Here is a 14,373-nt window from a genome sequence, read left to right on the forward strand (position 1 = left end):
CGAGCTAAGTCATCCCATCATGTTGCTCGGTTAGTAAATCGAAATTTCATGCAGGATTATTTAGTAAACATTTTGTAGCCTTTGTTCATAAGCACTATTAGAAGCTCTTCTATGAAACTTGGGGATTATCAACCACTCATGGAATTGTAGGCGCGGTCATGCAGATGTCTTCCAATGTCTAATAGGAATTCCTTCTGTACAAGAGTAGAATATATTACAAACAATAAGCCTCTGTTACAAATGACATTCTCTGTTTCAGAATTAATTTGTTCTGCAACTCTAAACCTGCAGATGATTACAAATAGTAAGCCTTTGTTTTAAATGACATTCTCTGTTTCAGAATTAATTTGTTCTACAACTCTAAACCTTCAGATGATTACAAACAATAAGCCTCTGTTTCAAATGACATTCTCTGTTTCAAAATCTGATTTACAAACAATAAGCCTCTGTTTCAAATGACATTCTCTGTTTCAAAATCTGATTTATATATGATCACATTCTAACTATGACTTCATAATTTGATTTATAGAAATCTCCTTGGATCCTCAAACCATAAGAATACCTGGAAACAATACTTGCTCGTTGAGGAAATACAAAGAAAATTTATATGCCTGAGAAAATTGTTTAAACATTACCAGAATTATATAGATCTCATAGGAATAGTAAGTCGCTTCAGGGACTTCACAATTCTATTGGAATTGGATTGTGTTTTACCGGATTTGATCGTTGGCAACTAATTTAAATACCATTTCCAGTTTTTTGAATTTGATTGTTGAGAAAACAATATACCATCTCTCTCATAGTGATATGTATGCCATAAAGGTAGTCGCCTTGTCGATTTTCTGCAACGTGATGTTTCCACGCAATGGAAAGATGGTGTCCTTAGACCAACTTACGTATTATGATCCCAAGCCACAAACCAATCTGGACAATGTCTTCCCTACTATTGGGGGTAATAAACCCGTTACCTCTTACACTGATGTAGGCCCCAGTGTGTTCAAAGGCTTCACCTTGCATAGGACATATCATGGTCGATCACCCCATGTTCCGTCCATCGGATCCTCTTTGATGTGCACCATTACATTGTCTAATCACCCATTGGCCACACCTTCCGTCCATCGGATCCTCTTTGATGTGCACCATTACATTGTCTAATCACCCATTGGCCACACCGTCCTCCACATCGGGTGCATAATCCTGCACTAAGACCCTCTCTCAGTCATGGGGCGTTCTCTGCAAAAGTGTTTCCAATAAAAGGTAAAATTTGAAATTTACTTTGGAAAGAAATTCTATTTTTTAAATCTGAAAATGCTAAGATGTTAAATCTTAAATAATCCCATAAGTAAAAATATAAACTGAATTGTAATGTAATGATCTACTTGCAATTTGCAATTTTGAAGAGAATGTCTCTATTTCTGCTTGCAAGATGCTTTCTGCTTTCAAACTAAAAAAGAATGCTTCTATTTTTTCTTGCAAGGATTGCAGGGTTACCAGATATTAGAATGCATGAAAACATGCAGTCTCAAATGCATGAAAACATACAAGCTCACATTTGAGTACACAATATTCATTGGCCAGAGGTTCACATTTGAGTACACTATATTCATTGGCCAGAAGATAATGAATATGAATTATGTACATTTTTAGCTATAACTACAAAGTTTAGTAAGAAATTTGTACATTTTCAACTACAACTACAAAGTTTAGTTACTTACTAGGAATTGCCTTGCTAAAAAGAGTCAATAGTTTTTCAAGTTTTAGTTTTCAAGTTGGCTCTGGTTCTTGAACTGCCTAGTTCCTCAGTTCCTCAGTCTTGGAGATGTCCTCCTTTAAGCCTGTGCAGTTGCAGTTGTGTTGACCACAAAGAATTCCTACAGTGACAGAAAAAAAAATATGCATTCAAATACTCCCCAAACTATAGTGAGAAAAATGGAAACAACAAAAACACTAAAAAAATATGTATTCAAATACTCCCCAAACTATATTGAAAAAAATGGAAACAACAAAAACACTACAAACAATGCTTGTAGTGACAAACAACATGCCATTCACTCAAGACTATATTAAAAAATGGAAACAACAAAAACACGACAAAGAATTCCTGTAGTGACAAACGACATGCCCATTCACTCTCCAGACTATATTTGAAAGAAATGAAAAAAAAACATAGTTTTGTATGACTTTCTGACCAGTGAATGTGTTGGCTAAGGCATCTTCTGAGCAACCAAAGTTAATTACCAAGACTTAATTTAATTTCACTTTCAAGTTTTGTTTCATTTTTCAGATTGTTTCATTTTTAGTTTAATTTCACTTTCAAGTTTTGTTTATTTTTTTAGATTGTTTCATTTTGAGATCCACATCCATGCGCATGATGGAGCAGAAAGTGGGACCCAGGCAAACCAATGACTATGTTACAAATACAATAGCTCGATGCCCATCTGATCCACCCATATCTCTGGCAAGAAAGCATTCCATTCTCATGTGCAAAGGGATCTCAATTACTAGCATCTCAACCGACTACGTCAAAGTAACTGGGCAGCTCTCTGTTATAAGAAGTTAAAGTAGAAAACACAGGAAACCAGGAGCTTGCATGGCCTCGTGAATTACTCTAGACTGGTAATGCCAATGCAGACTCCAACAAGCCTCCATGTTCCATGTTTTTCTCTGCATTTTCACTCGTCGCACCCTTTTCCGTAAGAAGATGTATACTTATGGCTTGCCCAAACCCAGAGTTATGTAGAAACAAATCAAAATATATGCAAAGGAGCTAAATACGATTCAAACCAAAACATGCATAAATAAAACCTTCAATGTATTGGGTAGAGCCGATGACGCTAGATCGCACTTGTATTGGATAAAATTATAACAGCTTGCATACCTGTGGATGCTCTCCAGGGATATATGGTGCCTGGAACTTCGAAAGCATTCTGCATGTTTGACAGTAGAGGCTTGTTAGAAATGTTGCTGAGGATTTCCCTATCCTGGAAAATTGGATGTCTAATGGCATACAGCATGGAGAAATGGTTCTAAGGTTAGATTTATCGTTTACAATGCACAGAGAGCTTTCCTTCCATCAGTGTGAACCAAGTACAGTTTTGAACAGTCTTCCTGAGGATGATCTTAGTCTTGGTTTCTTTATGTTGGTCGATCACTTGGTTTCTTTATGTTGGTCGATCACTGGGAGGTGAATTCTCAGATTTAAAAGCTTGAAGGTAGTCATCAGCCCATGACAAATTGAAAAAACAAGTGGAAGTAGCAGAGTTCAATTAGCCAAGAAAAATAAATTATTTGGAGTACGATAAAAAACGGTAACTGAGTTTATAAATTCAAAAATTACGTGGCTTGTAGAGGCTTAATTGGATGTCTAATGGCATACAACATGGAGAAATGGTCATTGACAAAGTTGTAGACAAGTACAATGTGCATAGGCAGAATAACACTGCTCCAAGAGATTTTAATAGGTTTCACACTGCCAACACTGCTCAAGATTATTTCAATTCTACTATTCAGAGGTCATGCCATGATTTCATGGAAAGAAATACATTTATATGATGACTAAAAAATGTGTTAACACTCCTCCACTAAATCATGGAGATTTGAAATTCTTGATAAACAACCAACTTTTCACGGCTAATAACATGCCTAATACAGCTAATAACATGCTCTCCTATCAAACCTCTTATGAGTCTTGGTTTCTTCATGTTGGTCGATCACTGGGAGGTGATGGACACATAAGTCCTGGAAGTTCTGCATCAATGAATAGAAAGCTCTGATGTGACTTCTCAGATTTAAAAGCTTGTAGTTAGTAGCCTATTTCTTTGGCAGTCCTCTGTATCAGACGCATGGACTCAATGGATGGAATTAGGTTCTAGGGTCTATTTGCACAGGGAACATTTGACTAAAATTGAAATAAGTTGGTTCCTTTTTTTTCAGACAAATCATCTGCTGAAAGTGGGAGCCTCTTTCTCCAGGAATATATGGTGCCTGGAATATATGGTGCTTGTTAGAAAATGTTGCTGAGGATTTCCCTATCCTGGAAAATTGGATGTCTAATGGCATACAGCATGGAGAAATGGTTCTAAGGTTAGATTTATTGTTTACAAAGTATTTATATTCTGTCTGTTTCTATACCACTTATTTTAGTCTAATGCATATTAGTTCTAAATTGTTTTATGACTAGGTCGTCTGATGACAACACTATAAGGATGTTTATGAAGCATAAGGCACGTGACAGACTTGATAATTTCAGTAAAAGAAGGAAAGTCAATTTTGTGATATCAAAATCTCTAGGCTCAATGCTCACAAACACCCAGCTTTGGCACGAAGCTAAATATTTACACACTTGCACAAAACAATTGTGAAAAATTGAATGACATCGTCCTCTAGCGCCTGTTGTAGTGTCACGTTAACTATGGACTCCAAGTAGGTAAAGTCATCATGGCACAAAAAAAAAGTGAATCATAACACCTAAGTACTTAAAGTAAAGGTTTACACACCCAAAAGGAAGTGAATCATAACACTTAAGTACTTAAAGTAAAGGTTTCTTGAATAAGGGGAGCGATATACTCAAGACTACCAGTTCAGAAAATCATCATTATAAACCAAAGAGTATATCTGAAACATCGTATGGTGGCCAAGAGAGTATTCTTGATTGACAAAGTTGTAGACGAGTGCAATGTCCATAGGCAGAATAACACTACTCTACTAAATCAAGGAGATTTGAAATTCTTGATAAACAACCAGCTTTTCACAATGATATGTGACAAAGTGCTCCTGATGATGTGGCTCTACATCATGCAAGACAAAAACAGTCTTGCTGAGGATGATCTTAGTCTTGGTTTCTTCATGTTGGTCGATCACTAGGAGGTGATGGACACATAAGTCCTGGAAGTTCTGCATCAATGAATAGAAAGCTCTGATGTGACTTCTCAGATTTAAAAGCTTGAAGGTAGTAGGCTATTTCTTTTGCAGATGTTACAAGACTAGAGGATTGAAGTGGAGCTTTTCTTCTCCCACCTCCGGTAAAGGACTTATTTATGCAGCTTCCATGTCAAATACATCTTGTGGTAAAAAACTTTAGAACTCAGTGACCACAATGAAAAATAAATTAAAAAAACCTACGTTCATATTTTTAAATTTGAAGTGCGATAAGAAAAGAGTAACTGAGTTTATAAATTCACGTGCGATAAGAAAAGAGTAACTGAGTTTATAAATTCACAAATTACACGGAGTGACCACTAAGCCTCATACATGTAATAACATGCTCTCCTATCAAACCTCTTAGGACAGTAAAGAAATGGTATTCAGACTAGTTCTCAAACCTTAACAAGACTAATAGAATATGTACATAATATATATGGGATTAGCTTCGGGTTAAGTAAGCTAACAAACCATTGTTAAATCAATGTCAAAGAGGATCAGTACAGAGCTGGGAACGTCAGAATGAATGAAGTAAGTAGGACAAAACTAACCAACAGACAATTGAATATACACAGTTCATCAATTCACTCCATTAGGTTTGTAATTTCCTCAAAGTTGTGCCAATTGAATGACAGGATTAAGTATAAATCAATTCAAGATAATTCAATCCAGTTGCTGCCAGTAAAACATTTTTACAAGAGACCCTGATCATTACAAGAATAAGAACATTAGTTGTAACCCTTAAATGTGCATCTGAAATTCACTTTATACATTGACTGGGTTTAAGAAGCCATCTAGGAGATGAGCCACTCCTTTATGTACTTCAGATTAGACAGGAATTACACCATGAAAACTGAAAAACTCAAACCATACAGAGGGTAAAATATGTCAATCTATGCGCACAATGACATCTGAACTATCCAACAAAAAACTGCTTTGTACGTGGAAGTCTCGTAAGTTGTATGTGACATCAGCAATGTCTTCTAGATATTTTTCATATGTCAGATCTGTTAAAGATGGACAAAGTTCTAGTAGCAAACTATCTTTTGGATAATGAAGTGCAATTGTAAACAACGTCGATAGGTGGTTAGCTCTTTACATGTAGAACAATTAAGTTGATCCGCGGAAACTGTTCCAAATGTATCTGCTGGAAGAGAGCAATTGTTGCAAAAAAGTTCTGCATGAATGTTTGATATCGTCAACATTCCTTTAACCTGGTTCATGTTGCAGTACAGTTTTAGCGTTAGATATTGTAATAGAAAATGCTAGGAAGACAATAAATAAAGGAGAATAATTTAGGAGAACAATGAATAAAAGATCAGAATTTATATTTTATGAACTATGAAACAACCTTTGTTGTTGACACAATTAGTTTGCACAGGTCTGCGAGTACTCTGTTTGAATTGACAGCTGTTATGAAGGTGGACTTGCACGTGCATAGTGATTTGTGTTCTTTTCCTCTCACAACATTTCGAAACAACATCATTGGTGGTTCTTGTTTCGAAATTTGTTTTTTTATATGGATTTCAAAATTGATACAAATGTACTGAAGAGATAAACCTGAATTGCTAAATGTACAAGTGTTATTAAGTACATGTAAAAAAGTATATATGATTGAATTTGTATATATCGTAGCTTTGTCTTTTTGAGATTGGCCATCCTTGATATTTAGGACATGTGATCATATATAAATCAGATTTTGAAACAAAGAATGTCATTTGAAGCAGAGGCTTATTGTTTGTAATCATCTAAAGGTTTAGAGTTGCAAAACAAATTAATTCTGAAACAGAGAATGTCATTTGAAACAAAGGCTTATTGGTTGTAATCATCTGCAGGTTTAGAGTTGCAGAACAAATTAACAATGACCACGCCTACAATTCCATGAGTGGTTGATAATCCCCAAGTTTCATATAAGAGCTTCTAATAGCGCTTATGAACAAAGGCTACAAAATGTTTACTAAATAATCCTGCATGAAATTTCGATTTACTAACCGAGAAATATGATGGGATGACTTAGTAAGAAATTTGGTGTAATCAAGAGTTCAAATAGTATTTTAAAAACAGACCTCTGAACTTTTTTTTTATTGGAAACACTTTTGCAGAGAACGCCTTTATGGTCACGCCTTTATGGTTATCCCCAATCGATTGAAGGTTGATTGAACGGGATCATTATGTTTTAGATGATAGAGATGGTATATTGTTTTCTCAACAATAAAATCACATGAGAGGATTGGAAAGAGCACAATGATTGAGGAAAGTGTGTATACATTCACCTAGCTTGTCTTTGACAAGGATGAGGAGGTATAATATAAATTACAAGTCATTCAATTTGGGATTGGTTTCTCTCAATTCAACAGATGTCCCAAATAAATTTCTTTATTATCTCTGATCTCTAGGCCTTTTTTAATGACTTTTTATAATTTTTGAAGGCTATACTTGTAATTAGTTTGTTGTAAGATGCACCTGGGCACCTTCTTCCTTCCAAGAAGGATTTGAACATGGTGATTAAGATATTTACCAACAATACATCCAGTCATTTGAATTTCCCCATGCTGAGGGCCTCAGCCCTAAGATGGCTTTCTTTTTCTAGCTCTTCATTTATTTGAGAGACAATCTTATTGGCAGACCTGCATGTACTTAGAGAAATTGGACTACCAGAGCAATTCAAGAGGATATCTAAACGAACATGATGAATGCTCAAGGATGTGGAGGATATTTTTTAATATGCATTTATTAGGACAAGTTGAAGATGCATACACTATCATGAAAGGAAATACAACCTTGATGCATTCAGCTAGGCTGCACTGTTACAAGATACATTGATAACAAATTTGGTGTTTGGTGTAATCAAGTAGAAATAGAAGCTTTCTTTTCAAGTTTCAAAGCTTCGCTTTCTAATGCCAGTTGTCATTACATTACAATTCAGTTTATATTTTTAATCATGGTATTAGTTAAGATTTAACATCTTAACATTTTCAGATTTAAAAAATAGATCTATAGGTCTAATGGAATAGGCCTTCTATTATTAATAAAGTATTATTCAAAGGGAAAATATGGTTGCATCTAAGTTTATAATCTGTGAATGCGTTGGAACTTGGAATTGCAAAACATTTTTTTTATTGGAAACACTTTTGCAGAGAACGCCTTTATGGTTATCCCCAATCGATTGAAGGTTGATTGAACGGGATCATTATGTTTTAGATGAGAGAGATGGTATATTGTTTTCTCAACAATCAAATTCGAAAACCTGGAGATGGTATTTAAATTAGTTTCCAACGATCAAATCTGGTAAAACACAATCCAATTCCAATAGAATTGTGAAGTTCTTGTAACAACTTACTATTCCTATGAGATCTATATAATTCTGGTAATGTTTAAACAATTTTCTTAGGCATATAAATTTTCTTTGTATTTCCTCAACGAGGAAGTATTGTTTCCAGGTATTCTTATCGTTTGAGGATCCAAGGAGATTTCTATAAATCGTATTATGAAGTCATAGTTAGAATGTGATCATATATAAATCAGATATTGAAACAGAGGTTTATTATTGAACTGAGACTTCTGTGATCCATATCAATTTTTATGAAGAATCTTCGGCGAAAATCACATAGAAAAACTTATGTCGACGTGTTTTGAACCTTCCAGTGCGGTTCATCATCAGGACAAGTTTTATTTTTTTATTTTTTTACACCATGTTTGACGTTTATAACTAACTATAAAAAATTTATAAAATTTTTTATAAAAAGTAATTTTAATTTAATTCATTTTATTTTTTCAACATATTTGAATTTATTGATTTTCTTATTAGTAATTTTAATTAAAAAAAATAAATAAATATTAATAATAATAATAATAGGTTTGATATGTATAACTAACCATTAAAATCTTAAAAAGTTATTCATTTTATATAATTTAATTCATTTTAATTTTTTCAACATATTTAAAATTATTAATTTTGATTTACTTATTATCAATTTTAATTTTAAAAGAAAATATTTTTAATAATATTATTATTATTATTATTAATTTCCCTTTATCTCGGTCAAACTAACCGTTATCATTTTCTAGCTATTATTTTTTAGCCGTTGAGTCATGGATTCTCTGCCCTGTCTATTTAATGTGCTTAATGAGATCTGCTCATTCAACTTGTCCTGGTGATGAACCTTGTCCTGATGATGAACCGCACTGGAAGGTTCGAAACGCGTCCACATAAGTTTTTCTATGTGATTTTCGCCGAAGATTCTTCATAAAAACAGAGGCTTATTGTTTGTAATCATCTGAAGATTTAGAATTGCAGAACAGATTCATTCTGAAACAGAGAATGTCATTTGAAACAAAGGCTTATTGTTTGTAATCATCTGCAGGTTTAGAATTGCAAAACAAATTAACGATGACCGCACGTACAATTCCATGAGTGGTTGATAATCCCCAAGTTTCATATAAGAGCTTGTAATAGTGCTTATGAACAAAGGCTACAAAATGTTTACTAAATAATCCTGCATGAAATTTCGATTTACTAACCGAGCAACATGATGGGATGACTTAGCTCCATTAGAATGAAGAGACATAAACCGATCACAATGGACAAGAAGTGCTCCCATAAATAGCCAAATGACAAGTGAGAGAAACGAAGGCTACAAGGAACAAGAGACCCTAATCAGAAACCATGGCAGACAATGGAGATTCATCTAATATGCAACAACAGTCATTGGGGAGAATGGACAGGAGGACAAATATCTTGTCACTATTCTAAATTATTGCAGGAAGGCCATGGCAATTCACAAATTTTAGTTTAAATCAAATCAATTTATGATGCTTGGATTTTTATCAAAGGAATTTTGATTGATTCTACGATATTTGAGGATGAAACATTTGTCAGACATGACGAATGCTCAAGGATATGGAGGCTATTTTTGAATATGCGTTTATTAGCACAAGTTGAAGATGCATATACTATCATGAAAGGAAATGAAACCTTGATGCATTCAGTTAGGATGCACTGTTACAAGATACATTGATAAGAAATTTCATCATGGTGTTCAAATAGTATTTTAAAAACAGAGTTATCTTATCAAAAATGTATTATCTAACATATATTACTCATCGAATGTTACAGTTACTGTAATATTATTTTGTTGTTTTGCTTTTGGTGATGCAAAAAATGTTGGACAGTTATTCTGAAGTTCATATATCTAAACCTTTAAGAGATGAGAGTTACTAATGAGTCACGACATATAAAATATTGGCAGAGGAAATGGAATAACAACTTACAAGCACAAAATTCATTCACAAATGTTCATATCCCTCTATATACAATAGCCTAGAAGAAATGGAATAACAATTTAAAATTTCCTCAGGATACTTTAGAGGCAAACATCATAGAGTCAATTAGTATCGATTAAAAAGCGAGCACAAGCAATGATGAATGAATAGAAAGGGAAGCTTATGACCCCAACCTTGTGGAAAATAATATCACAGTGACTTGTGAAGACATATAAAAGTCATGTTACATAATAGAAATTATGTATAGACATAGGAAAAAGGTAAAGAACCGAGTACAGTAGACTAGACTGAAAACACAAATGGCAAGTTAAGGGTTTAAACCTTCTAAATTATTGCAGGAAGCCATGGAAATTCACAAATTTCAGTGATTTCCAATTTAAAAAGCAGGATTGTTTCACAGATTTTATTACATTAGCTATATATCATATATACACAAAAATGAGAGGTAAAGCATTATACTATGTTTGGCTTGTTGATCCATGTATCAGTTTCTTTTTCTTTAGAATAACAGAAAGTAGTTGTCTAAAATTATAGAAATGTTCTCGTGTTCTTCATGCTATTTGCATATTACCAAAAACGAGAGTTCAGTTGTGGATTGGGTGCTTTGGTTTTACTGAAAACTTGAAATCTTTGCTGTGTCATTACAAAAGGTGAATCGTGGGATAAGATCTAAGGGAATTATGGTGAGTTTAATTCGAAGGAAGTGAGTAGCGATTCAAATGAAAAAGACCCGCGATTCACATTGACTGAGGCACATCCTAAGAAGATAGATAATGCGCGGAGTTATGGATGAGCTCGTTGTTGGAGCGTGTATAAATAAAGGTCGAAGAGCTGGGAAATGACAAGGTGTTGTTTACAGTGAAGAGAAAGCTTAAGTGTTGAAGGCGAGTAGTTTGTAGCTTAATTAAGCCATGGTGACTACTTCTAAGCCTAAATCATGTCCAAAGCAGAAATCCCACAAGGAAGCCAATATACCTGTGGTGGAGATTCATGAGAATGTGAATATAGTTCAGCCCTTGCTGGAAAGAGTTGGCATCATCGGATTCTCAGACTTTCACTTGCAGGATGCTACACAATTCCCCGATTTCCAGTTCGATTACTATACTGAGCTCACGACATTGCCCAATGGTAATGAGAGTGTTCAACCAAAGCCCTGGGCAAAGAGATTATATAAATCTAGGGTAATGGCCTTGTTGGATCTTCCCCATTTTGGACAGAGCACCCCAATAACATGTTGTGTTAGATTTCCCTTAAGCCAGTTGCATGGAGGTTATTTGTGGCTTGACAAACCCTACCTGTGGATCCAGACACACTGCATTGGGTTTCAGGATTACTACCAAGACAAGGAGAAGATGCAACTGAAGTTATGATGGTGATGAATGTTACTGCAAAGGACATCTACAGGGAATATGGCACACATAGGGTTTTGCGTGAAGTAGTAATTTCTGCTATCCAGGATCCAGAGGTTCGCTTCGCGACGCAACTATTAGCATGTCAACTTGTAAGGAAGTGTCGGAAAGACGAATGCCAAAGTCGCCTTTTGAATATTTGTGAAGCCTATTTTGAACTTGAAAAGAAATTAAATCTAAGATCGGACTAGCTGTTCCCCTTTCTCAGAATGGCAGTGACTGGAGTGAGCCTGCCTATGCAAGCTTGGTAAAGAGAACAGGGTTGGTAGAGTAGATAAACAAAAGGTACAAGACCTATCAGACACATACCTATCGAGGTGTAAATTTGCTTAATGAAAGGTGGGGCATATCCAGTAGATACAACAGCATTCAGGCTCCTAAATGCCCGTTAATGCAAGACCCCGCGAGAGCAAATGGTAACCGGTCAGTAATGCTATATTTTCTATATCGTAGCCGGTATTTCACTTCGTTCATCGCCGCCTTTCAATAGGAATAGAGAGAGAAACAGCCCGGCTGATAACGGAAGCACATACCAATCCAAACCCTCCAACTCTCTATTGGAGACCACACATTCAGACTGGTTAGAAGCCCCTGAAAGAATGCGCTGTTTCCGTGGATAAGAAAGTATCCCTACTTTAGACACATGTGAGGTCAAACCAACATTGATTGATTGAATTCATGTCTGTAGTGGGGAGAACTGTGGACTCAGACGATACAAATCATAATAAGAGTGTTTTTCGTGCGGTTATCTATGCACAGAGCATCCCACATGAGAGGATTGGAAAGAGCACAATGATTGAGGAGAGTGTGTGTACATTCACTTAGCTTGTCTTTGACAAGGATGAGGAGGTAGGAGAAGAGGACTGCCGGTTAGAATCTAACAGTACTGATTTAGCCCTCAACAGATAGTGCTAGGAGTGCATTTTCCATCATAAGGATCAGATTTATACAATACATATTCTCCTTCAGGCTCCTAAGTGCCGGTTAGAATCTAACAGTACTGATTTAGCCCTCAACATAACCGTAACTTGCGAGGGTACTACAGTTTGAGGTCCCTTCCTAAGCAATCGTTTGTTTACCAGACTTCAAAATACCATTGCCAAGATAAAAAGGAACCTGCTGTGAAAACTAATTCAACAACACGACATTGTGCTTTCAAACAGAAAGATGTAACTTATGAAGCCAAAAATTTGAAATTTCCATGAATTATATCATTCAACAACACGACATTGTGCTTTCAAACAGAAAGATGTAACTTATGAAGCCAAAAATTTGAAATTTCCATGAATTATATCTCTGGAAAACAGATGCGGATAAAAACACAAGTTTCCCATAGCTCAAAAACTGAAAACGTACACAGACTAGGTCAAAAACTCAAACCCTACAGAGCGTAAAATATCTCAAATGCAATGTAATAACATAAAGAGTACTTGATATAAACCAATATAGTGGAGCTAAACAAAAATAAAAGTCGAAGCTAGGTAAATACAAAATCATTTCTAATTTTATTATATAACAACAAAAGTAAATTACACAAGTAACTTACACGTAGGGAATGCTGCATGGAAAATGCAGAATAGAATGAAATGTTGTCACAATGAATAATTAGCAGCTAACACGTACAAATGCCCTGATTTTCGTTAACCTCCATCAAATCAGCCTCGCAGGTTAACCGCACAGATATCATAGCTTGCCAAATAGATGTCATATTCTCTGTTCAGCACCATTTCTCTTCTTGCAACCTTAGCTGCCGGTTCAAATGTTTAAGCTCTTAGTTGCTTAACCATCTAAGCTCCATGCCCTGTTGGTTGTTTAACAATCTAACCTCCCTGACTGTCAGCCCTTCCCTGACTGTCAGCTCTTCCCTGCACTGTTAAGGAGCTCAGTTCTTCCAGCACAAGATACCGGCACCAGTTAACCAGCACAGATGTCATAAATTCCCTTTTAACCGTCTAAACCCCATGCCCTGTTGGCTGTTTAACAGTTTAACCTTCCTGACTGTCAGCCCTTCCCTGCGCTGTTAAGGAGCTCGGTTCTTCCAACTCAAGATACTGGCAGATACATGAATATTTTGAGAAGTATCGCACCTCCCTTTCCGTCTCGGTAACCCTGCCATCGCTTAGGTTTCATTTTTTCTGCCCTCATTTAGATCTCAGCACAGAGTAGCTTCTTCCAGTGCCAGTTCATTTCTTCTTCCAGCCCACCTCCTCAAGCAGCCCATGGTGCCAAGGATGCCCCTAATCATCCCCCAAGGCAAACCGCCCATGAACTTTTAACGCAGCCTTTTCGTCAGAGTTTCATCTCACATAGTAGTCAGCTTCCTCTGGGAGCCATATCTATGTCCTGTAACTTATTCAGCGGGTTGGGTAGTTACAGTGCGTGCCTATGCATCTTTTAGTTTATTGACTGGGTTAGAACTGCGGCCTAAATTCTTATCAATCTTGTGAGGGCGGAATAGCCTCTCTCTGTGGCTCCGGTGTGAGCAGTTGTATCTGAATGGCCCAGCTAAGCGTGTAACCTCCGACTCAATAACATGTCCATTTATAACCATTCCTTTTGCCTGCTGTGTATTTTCACGTATGAATCATCCATCCACACAAAGAATACCCCGCCCAAGCCCTGTTGCCCTGTTGTTGGGGACTCTATAATTAGATTTGCTACCGAAGAAGCCTTCGCCTCTTATGCTCGATCTCCAACCGATGAAATTGCGAACTTTGCCTCTCTGTCTTCCATCGCTTAGGTTTCGTTTTTTCTGCCCCTC

General features: G+C 36.0%; 1 protein-coding gene across 25 annotated transcripts; it reads right to left on the reverse strand.

Moving 5' to 3' along the window:
• Window positions 1–587: 587 nt before the first annotated feature.
• Window positions 588–13,366, reverse strand: LOC149214637 (uncharacterized). Of its 25 annotated transcripts, none has more exons than XR_016250928.1 (6): window positions 13,236–13,366; window positions 6,272–6,480; window positions 6,020–6,134; window positions 2,879–2,927; window positions 1,716–1,871; window positions 588–1,233 (listed from the first exon to the last, which is right to left on the reverse strand). XR_016250928.1 is itself a non-coding variant. In XM_089392364.1 (5 exons), coding segments are annotated over exons 1-4 (411 nt in total). In that variant the 5' UTR covers window positions 13,321–13,366; the 3' UTR covers window positions 588–1,108; window positions 1,173–1,195. The 25 variants fall into 25 exon arrangements, 6 of the variants coding, with proteins under 6 accessions (XP_089248490.1, XP_089248486.1, XP_089248489.1 ...); XR_016250936.1 differs by having other exon boundaries at window positions 13,159–13,295; XR_016250932.1 differs by lacking the exon at window positions 2,879–2,927 and having other exon boundaries at window positions 1,024–1,108; window positions 1,173–1,197.
• Window positions 13,367–14,373: the final 1,007 nt, after the last annotated feature.

The sequence above is a fragment of the Pinus tabuliformis genome, chromosome 1_1, assembly GCF_031772625.1.
Source record: "Pinus tabuliformis cultivar Carrire ecotype Pingquan chromosome 1_1, CPIR1, whole genome shotgun sequence".
NCBI classification, from domain to species: domain Eukaryota; kingdom Viridiplantae; phylum Streptophyta; class Pinopsida; order Pinales; family Pinaceae; genus Pinus; species Pinus tabuliformis.